Here is a 9440-nt window from a genome sequence, read left to right on the forward strand (position 1 = left end):
AAAAAAAACTGATTGTTGAGTCCCCATGCCATGTGAGGATCAGTAAATATATCATCAATGTATGTACTCGATTTCAGCTTGTCCTGACTTGTGGCACTGCATGAGATTAATTATGATCGAACGCTGTCAACCACTTCTAGGACACGTCAACCGTGACATTGGATTCTTCGTTCAAAAGATTATAAAACCCCCCCAGAGTCTCACGCTCCAATTACGCTCAACACACTACACTTGCAACAAAACCCTCACTACTCTTTTCTGTGTTTGAAGCTGAACAGAGGAAAAAAAAAAAAAAAAAGATTTTGTATCCAACAATGGGGTATGAGAAGAACGAAACAATCCCAGGAAATGAATCGAATTCGGTGAAACTCAAGTACGTGAAGCTTGGTTACCACTACTTAATCTCCAACGCCATGTATCTTCTTCTTGTGCCACTCACTGTAGCTTCGGCTCATCTTTCCGTGGAAGATTTCTTCCATTTGTTGAACCATCTTAAGCTCAATCTCATATCCGTCACACTTTTCACTGCGCTCACGGTTTTCCTCGCAACCCTTTACTTGGTGGCTCGTCCTAGGCGAGTTTATCTGGTGGATTTCGCATGTTTCAAGCCCCCTGCAGCTCATTTGTGCAGCAAGGAAACTTTCATGGAAAGGTCTAAGCAAACGGGGAGTTTCTCGGAGGAGAGTTTGAGCTTTCAGAGGAAGATTTTGGAGAGATCAGGGCACGGACAAATGACTTATGCACCAAAGTCTTTGTTGGAAGTTCCGGCAAACCTGACTTTCGAGGAAGCTAAGAAAGAGGCGGAGATGATAATGTTTGGAGCTATCGATGAACTGTTAGCGAAAACTAATGTGAAGGTTAAGGATATAGGGATTCTTATTGTCAACTGTAGCTTGTTCAATCCAACTCCATCCTTGTCGGCCATGGTTGTCAACCGGTACAAGCTCAGAGGGAATGTTCTGAGCTATAGCCTTGGTGGGATGGGCTGCAGTGCTGGACTTATTTCCATTGACTTGGCCAAACGCTTGTTACAGGTTCGTACAAATTAGGGTTTAATTTATTAATTCTCCAAAGTTTTGATATATTTTTAAACTTTGTTTTCTTTTATCAGCACGCCTCGTGCTCTTTGCATTCACCCATATATTAATGGAGCCTACTTACGAGAAGGAATTAGCTCGGAAAGCTTCCAGATCAAGAGAAGCCAACCATTATTAAATATTTATAAATTTTTTTAAAAAAAATCCTAGGATCTCGGTCCTCTTTAATGTCTTCCCGCCTTAAAAAAAACACAACATCCTCTAAAATAATATATTTTCGTTGAAAATATCAAAAAGTCATTCATATGTTGACTCTCATCATGTTCTCAGAAAATGCTTTTCAAGTATTCCCTAAACCCTAGAAAAGCCCATTAGTCGACAGAAATATAATATTTCTCGACTTTTTATGCGTGCCAAGAACATAATGGTTGAAAGTGTAGTTTCTTATTTTTTTCAAAGTTATTTAATAAAATATGATAATTATGTTTGAAAAGCTAGAGCTGAGAGACATAAAATATTTTGAAATTTGAGATGGTTTAGACTCAAAGATCTACTTTTCTTATTGGGAAGAGTGTGATCATGAAACTACATCTTGAATGTTCTTGATTGTACAATGTATCACGTGGCTTACTTGCTAAAAGAAAGTAGTAAGTGTGTTAGACTAAAACAAGGTAATAATGTCCACGGTCGTAGTTCAATCGACTGTGAATTACATTTTATGAAGCGGAGGTCATTAGTTCAAATTTCCCCACCATCTCCCTTTATGTAAACATGTCAAAAAAAAAAAAAAAAAAAAAAAAGGTAATAGTATCCTAATAAATACCCATAAGAGCATCAATAACAACGGTTTTAAACTAACTTTTTAGTTAAATTTACTTATTTTGTTAAATTTTTTTCTTCAACAGTTACCGTAAAGTAGAAAGTTTTTTAACTGATGTTACAGTGAACTTTTATATTTATAAGTTACTTAAGCAACTTGTAAATAATATTTTATTATATTCTCTATTTCTTTATATTTTTTTAATCTTTTCTCTCTCATTTTTTATTTATCTCTTTTTATGAAAAAGATAAGGAAATAATAAAAAATTAATAAAATAATACTAAAAATAATATTTAATTAGAATAGATAGTTAAAATAAATGTTCTTATTGAAATGTGCACTAAAAAATTAGTAGTTAAAATGAAAAAAATTATATTTTAAGTAGTAAAATAAAAACTCTTACTAAAAATGCTCTAAGAAAAATTATATCAAGAAAATATACACTATCACTATTAAGCTTGTTTTATTCATGTTCTTACACAGTTTTATTAAAATATTGATTAAATAATTAAAATTTATTTTTATTAATTTTATTTTATTGAAATAAATAATAATTAATTACTGACTAGTCTTAATTAATTGCTGTGGGACAGGTGCAGCCCAACTCGTACGCGCTTGTAGTGAGTATGGAGAGCATGACTCTCAACTGGTACAGCGGAAATAACCGCTCAATGCTCATCACCAACTGCCTCTTCCGCCTGGGTGCGGCGGCGGTCCTCTTATCAAACCGATTATCTGATCGCTTTCGTTCAAAGTACCAACTCGTCCACACTCTGCGCACCCACAAGGGCGCAGACGACAAATGTTACGACTGCGTCTTTCAGAAAGAAGACGCCGACAAAAAACTCGGCATCGCGCTCTCCAAAGACCTGCTGACGGTCGCCGGCGAGGCCCTTAAAACCAACATCACGACGTTGGGGCCGTTGGTTCTTCCCCTGTCGGAACAAATCCTGTTTTTCATGAATTTGGTGGCGAGAAAGGTGTTGAAAATGAAGATAAAACAATATGTTCCGGATTTCAAGCTGGCTTTCGAGCATTTCTGCATACACGCCGGCGGGAGGGGGGTGCTGGATGAGCTGGAGAAGAACCTCGGACTCGACAAATCCCACATGGAGCCGTCGAGGATGACTCTTTACAGGTTTGGGAACACTTCCAGCAGCTCATTGTGGTATGAGCTGGCGTACTGTGAGGCTAAGGGGAGGATCAAGAGAGGTGACCGGGCGTGGCAGATTGCGTTTGGGTCAGGATTCAAGTGTAACAGCGCTGTGTGGCGAGCATTGCGAACCATTGATCCGGCCAAGGAGAAGCAGAATCCATGGATGGATGAGATTGATGAGTTTCCTGTTCATGTGCCTGACGTGGCATCCATTGTTACTTGAAAAATTAATTAATATGCACGCGTGTGTGTACGTACGCGTTATTTTATGTTTCGATTTTTTTTCTTTTTGGGAAGGGGTGTGGGGTTGGCTTTAGTATTCTCCTCGTCTCTTCTGAATCGGATAATGTTTTATTAGTTATATTTAAGGAGTATTTTTATCCATATAAAAGGTAAGAGGATAAAAATACTATTTCAATATAACTAGTTAAATATTATTTGATTCATCTTATTTGTATCTTTTCGGCCGCACCTAATGAATGTGTGTTTCATCATAAATATAAATAAATTAAATGTGCAACATATTTATTCCGATCGAAGTTGTACGGGTGGAATAGTACTCGCACCATTAATGCTCTTTTCTTTCTACGTAACCACCATGCAATTTCAAATTTCTTTAAGCTGGGAAAGGACGAACGAATTAAGTTGTAACTTATTTTATATAGGAAAGCATTTGGACCCATGGCCATGTGCCCATGTCCATCTATGATCTATGCGCTATAAACTTAAGAGCTTTGGAAAAAAAATCTCAAAAAATCATTTTTCAAAAATCTTCAACAAAAAGAATCTCCCCTAAACCCGCCAACAACCGAAAAATAAAAAATAAAAAAAAATTACGTGGCCTTTCCCCCAAAAAAACTGGTCCAGTTCCTAAAAATATTATATAAAAATGGTCTCTCATGCAAAACATATATTTGAAATAATAAATAAATAAAATTTATAGATTTTCTAAATCCAAATCCAAAAGCTCTTAGGGTAGACACGAGTCACACGACCAAGAAGTTCGGAATAAAAAACAAAATTAAAAAAATCCGTACGATGGTCTGGCACGACAAGAAAAATGACCATTAGCCAATGACGTCGTTGCTATAGACCTACAAAACTCGTTGCCACGATGGTAGTGTTTGTTTCGCCGTGTTTGCTCATTTGCAAAAACAAAAGGGTTAAATATTTAATATATCTGGGGTTTAGAAATTTTAACTTTATCCTCTTGGGATTTTATTTTTATCATAGGATCTTTATGAGATTTTGATAAAGGACCAAGTTAATCCATCCGTTAGTTGACCGTTATGACTGACACGTAAACCAATCAGATGTTGACACGTGACACCTATTTAATTTTTTTCATTTTTTTTTTATAAAAAAAAAATACATTTTTTTTCATTTTTTAAAAATTAAATAGGTGCCTCGTGTTAAGATCTGATTGGTCCACGTGTCAGTCCTAACAGTCAACTAACGATTGAACTAATTTGGTCCTTTATCAAAACCTGAAAAGAGTCCTATGATAAAAATGAAATTCTAAAAAAGTAAAAATAAAATTTACAAATCTCAAGAGGTGTTAAGTATTTAATCCAAAACAAAATCACAAACTCAAACCGTTTTTTCTATTACTTTATTTTATTTTTGGTACAATAATATGCAACTATAGCCTGTCCATGAACCCTAAATCTCTGTTGTACCGTACCTAAGTAGCCTGAAACTGTTGAACAAATTAAATGCTGTTTTGGTCTAAATTAATGAATGCATTGATGTCGACCCTTATGGCCCATTACACGTGGGAGTAATTGGGTTGACACTTGGGCATGGTCAACCACCTAATTATAATGCCAGCCCTTTCTTTTTTTCTCTCTTTTTTATTACTTATAGGTAAATTTGTAACTTTATAACCATCGTGTCGGCCGGAAACAAGATTGAAATTCCTATGAAGATAGTTATTTGTTAGACGCGCATATCACAAGACCAAGGGCCATAGACAGCCTGTAGTACCAAGCACTGCTCACTGTTTGGTACTACGTACAACCATCGCGTGTCGGTTGGAAATATGATTGAAATTCATATGAAGAGAGTTATTTATTAGACGCGCATATCTCAGAGAAATAGTTGTCACTTTTGATACTCGGAGAGTTATTTTTTACAACCTGAAACCATGTAAAAAGAATTTAATAATTTTTAAAAGAAAAAAAATGGGACCATACAAGACCAAGAGCCATAGACAGCCTGTAGTACCAAGAAGTGAACAAACAGGTCACTCTGACCCAAGAGCAGAACATATATCCAAATTCTACCTGTAGGAGGAGGAGTCATAATTAATCTATCACTCAAATTGTAATATCTTTTCAAAATCGTTTTAATTTGGTTAATATATCCTAATAATTTACTGTTGGATTTAGGGTTACAATGTCTTTCTTCTGCAACCCAAAATGATAAAAAATACCTGCATAAAATAAATAATTCAAAAAAAAAAAAAAAAAAAAAAAAAGCTCCTTAAAAAAAGGTAAATACAATCCAACCCCCAAATTAAATTCGTAGGTTCTAACCTGCCTGAAAATAAGCATGTATAGCATGTATGTAGCTGGAAATGAGACAACGTTTTCAACACAAATTTTAAATGGGCATGTGAAGTGTACAAATGATATTAATAAAGAAGGAAAACATGTTAGCCAATGATCAGACGACAGCAGATCACCGAAGAAGAGAGGATGACACGTGTACACACATGGTCGTCATCATTGATTGCTATTGTACGGATGGAAGACAACTGGTGAAGAGAAAGTAGCTATGGAGCAGCAGACCAATAGTAATGGTGAAATTAGTCGCTTCTGCATCTCCTAACCCACCACCGCCCCCCCACCCCCCACCCCCCACCCCATCAAAGTTTTGCAGGTGACCACTACTACTTATTATGGAGACTAGTCAGGGGGAGGTGACACAGATTAAAGAGGTTGGGAGAAAGTTAGAGATTATTGTACATTGAAGAGAGATGGGAAAAGGAAAAAAAAAAAATAATAATAATACAAAGATAAGCCTGCATGGGTTGGCTAAGTGAAGGCTTTAGATTCGGTGTATTTCTCATCAAATCTAAGGTTTGTATTCTCTTTTAAGTATAAACAATTTTTTAGGATCATGCATGTACCGAATTTCAGCCATACCTAATTCGTGTTGAGGGGGACCGTGTGCGAGCGGGTCTAGAATTGACCCTTTAAGAGTGAATACACAAAGTGACCCTATCTTACAAGAGTTTCCGATCATTAAAAATCTACGTGGTGTGAGGTGAGCCATTCCTTACATCTATGAAAGAAGTATTTAAACGATTTTCTATGTTTGTTAAAAAGAAGATTTTATTTCAAAATAAATATACTAACAAAACTCAAAATTAAAATTAAAAATAAAAGCCATTCAAAACACATTATCACGATTCACAAATATCTTAGATCGTGTCTCTAGCCTGGGTTTTTTTTTTTTTTTTTTTTTGTGTGTCTGTGAATAAAAGAGCTAGCACCAGAAATTATAGACGTTTATTGATACAAAATAATATTATATGTACATGAAAGTTAGTTTAATTGACATAGAAAACTAAGGAATTAGTCCCTAGATCTTTGACAATACAATAATCAATTTTTTTTCTTTATTTCTTGAAAGGAATTTCCTTCAAATCAATCAATTAAACAAATAAGTATTGTAAAAATCAATTGTTTTATTAGAAATGCATGTAATTTCAACATATATTTTAAATACATGACGAGAGAAACCCCATGGCCAAATGGAACAGGATCCTCTTCAGTCTATTTTAGACTGAAGAGTATCCAATTAATGAATACTCTTCGGTAAAAAAAATAAATAAATAAAATATATTTTTTAAAAAAATAATAATAATAAAATATTATATATATATTTTTTAAAAATTATAAAAAATTAAGGGGTGGCCGAACCACCCCAGTTGGGGTTGGGGGTGGCTTTGGCCACCCCAAGGGCCAAACGATTTTTTTTTTTTAGTTTGGGTTTAGAGTAAATTTAGTCGTTAACTTCCCCAATTTTTTCTTTAGTAAAAAAAAACATATATTATATATTTTTTAAAAAAATTATAAAAAATTAAGGGGTAGCCGAACCACCCTAGTTGGGGGAAGCCAACCCCAGACCAGCGATCTAGGGTTACCGAAGCCACCCCATGGCCTTTGGGGGTGGTCCGGCCACCCCCAAGGGCCATATCTCAAAAAAAACAAAAAAAAAATCTTTGCTTTTGGGAATTGCCAAACCACACCATGACCATTGGGGGTGGTCTGGTCACCCCAAGGGACAAACGATTTTTTTTTTTCTTTTTTTTTTTTTGTAGTTTGGGTTTAGGGTGTGGCCGGACCACGCCCAAGGGCCATGTGGTGGCCCGGCCATTGGGGTGGCTTCCAACTTAAATGGGGTGGTCCGGCCACCCCATATGGTTAAGATGGGTGGCCAACCACCATTTATTTTTTTAATCTAAAATATTATTTTTTTATTATTTTTTTGTAGTGGGACATATGTCTTATTTATAACTCTAAAATTTTTAAAATAAAATTTTAACTATAAACTGAATATTCTCTGATCCATAATAGACAAGAGATAATCCTATATGTTCATGACAAACTAACTATCTGTTAATTAGCATGAGACTGAGAAAACCTAATAAATTAAGGAATTAATTCTAAGCCTGACATGTAACACAATGTCCAAGAACAGCTGACTAATATTTCTTCCTCTTTTTTTTTTTTTTTTTTGTTGACTTGAATCTTTCTTTCTCTATGAATAGTTAATAACTCGCATGATTGATTGTGTGATTGTTACGTTACGCGGTATAAAATGGGTAAAATAAATCAATTTAAATATTTAATAATTGACATAATAAGTGTCATAAATACTCCGACAATTTATAAAAGACACGTTAAAACTGTAATAGCTTACAGCCTGGGATGACCTACAATTTTAATTGCGGAGAGCAAAACTTCAAAAATAAAAAATATAAAAATTATTGATAAAAATTTGGGAAACTAATTTACTTAAGACCCATGAATTATCTCACGCATTTTGAGAAGACTCGTTCAAATTTTAAAAACTTTTAATTTCACCTCATGAACTTTCAATTTGATATAATGTATCCACTCCGTCAAATTTTAAACATAAAAAGTAATAAAACGATTTTTATACCCTTGACTTTATTTGTAAAGTTCTAAATTTACCATGGATTTGAAATTAAAAATAAATAAAAAACAAAAACTGAGGGTATTTGGTCTTTTTAGTAATTTCTGTTAAAGATTAACAGCTGAATCTGACGGAGGTGGTCAATTAAATCTAATTGAAAGTTAAGGAGGTTAAATTGAGAGTTTTTGAAATTTAGGAGGTCTTCTTAAAAAGCGTTGCAGTTCAGGCGTGAAGTTTCCCCATAAAAAATTGATTTTAAAGGGCTTTTGTATTTAAAAATATAATAATAATAATAATAATTAGAAAAAATATTGAGGCTTGAGACCTCAAGACCCTTGGAAGTTTCGCCCGATAACTATTATAGAGCCTAAGTAATTCTATACATAAAGCGCATTTCCTATAGAAGTAGGTAAAATAGCTATTGAAAAAATACAATTTTTTACTTTAGCTACTAATTTTTTCATACATATTAACATATTCTATATTCTATTGCCTATTTTTTTAAAATATTACTTTGTGTGAAAAAGAGTGCGAAAAAGAAAGGAGGGGAGGGAGAGTAAAAGGAAGAAAGGGAGAGAAAAACAATAATAAACGAAGTTTATAGTGTAAATAGTAAATAGGTTAATCAACCTATTTTCTATTCAAACTAGAAGGAAAAAGTGCAAAATAGCCATTTTGTTGAAGAGGAAAGAAAGTTAATAAGAGACAAATATGACTATTATGAAGGATTTGCTTATTCTCTTGGAGATACTCTAAAAGCATATCCAGTAGAAGTAGACAAAATAACTATTGAAAAAATACAAATGTTTATTTTAGCTATTCATTTTTTCATATACACTCTAACACATTCTCTATAATATTATTTATTTTCTTTAAATATCATTTTGTGTGGAAAATAGTGAAAGAAAGAGGAAAAAAGAGAGTAAAAGAAAGAAAGTGAGAAATAGACTAATCAACTTATTCACTATTCACACTAGATGAAAAAAAAAGTTAAATTGCATATTATGTTGGAGACGAAAAAACACAGTTAAAAATTAGATTTGACTGTAATTATAGATATTTATAGGGGTGGAGCCCAACACCTACGCACTTATAGATATTTAAAGAATAAAATTATGTTATATATCATTACTCTTTTCAAGAAAAAAAAAATCTAATAACTAATTAGTGATGCCAGGTCAACTTTGCAAATATTAGTGTTGCGGTCAGATTTGTAAGATATTCGTAGGACGTTTGTATGAAATTCTATAAAGCACTC

General features: G+C 33.9%; 1 protein-coding gene across 1 annotated transcript; it reads left to right on the forward strand.

Annotated features, from left to right (window-relative positions):
* The first annotated feature begins 267 nt into the window (after positions 1 to 267).
* On the forward strand, positions 268 to 3376 carry LOC132173858 (3-ketoacyl-CoA synthase 2). Its single transcript, XM_059585505.2, has 2 exons — positions 268 to 1034; positions 2451 to 3376. The coding sequence occupies exons 1-2, from the start codon at positions 315 to 317 to the stop codon at positions 3234 to 3236; spliced, it is 1506 nt and encodes a 501-aa protein (XP_059441488.2). The 5' UTR covers positions 268 to 314; the 3' UTR covers positions 3237 to 3376.
* Positions 3377 to 9440: the final 6064 nt, after the last annotated feature.

This window comes from Corylus avellana, chromosome 3 (genome assembly GCF_965113065.1).
Source record: "Corylus avellana chromosome 3, dhCorAvel1.hap1.2, whole genome shotgun sequence".
NCBI lineage: Eukaryota > Viridiplantae > Streptophyta > Magnoliopsida > Fagales > Betulaceae > Corylus > Corylus avellana.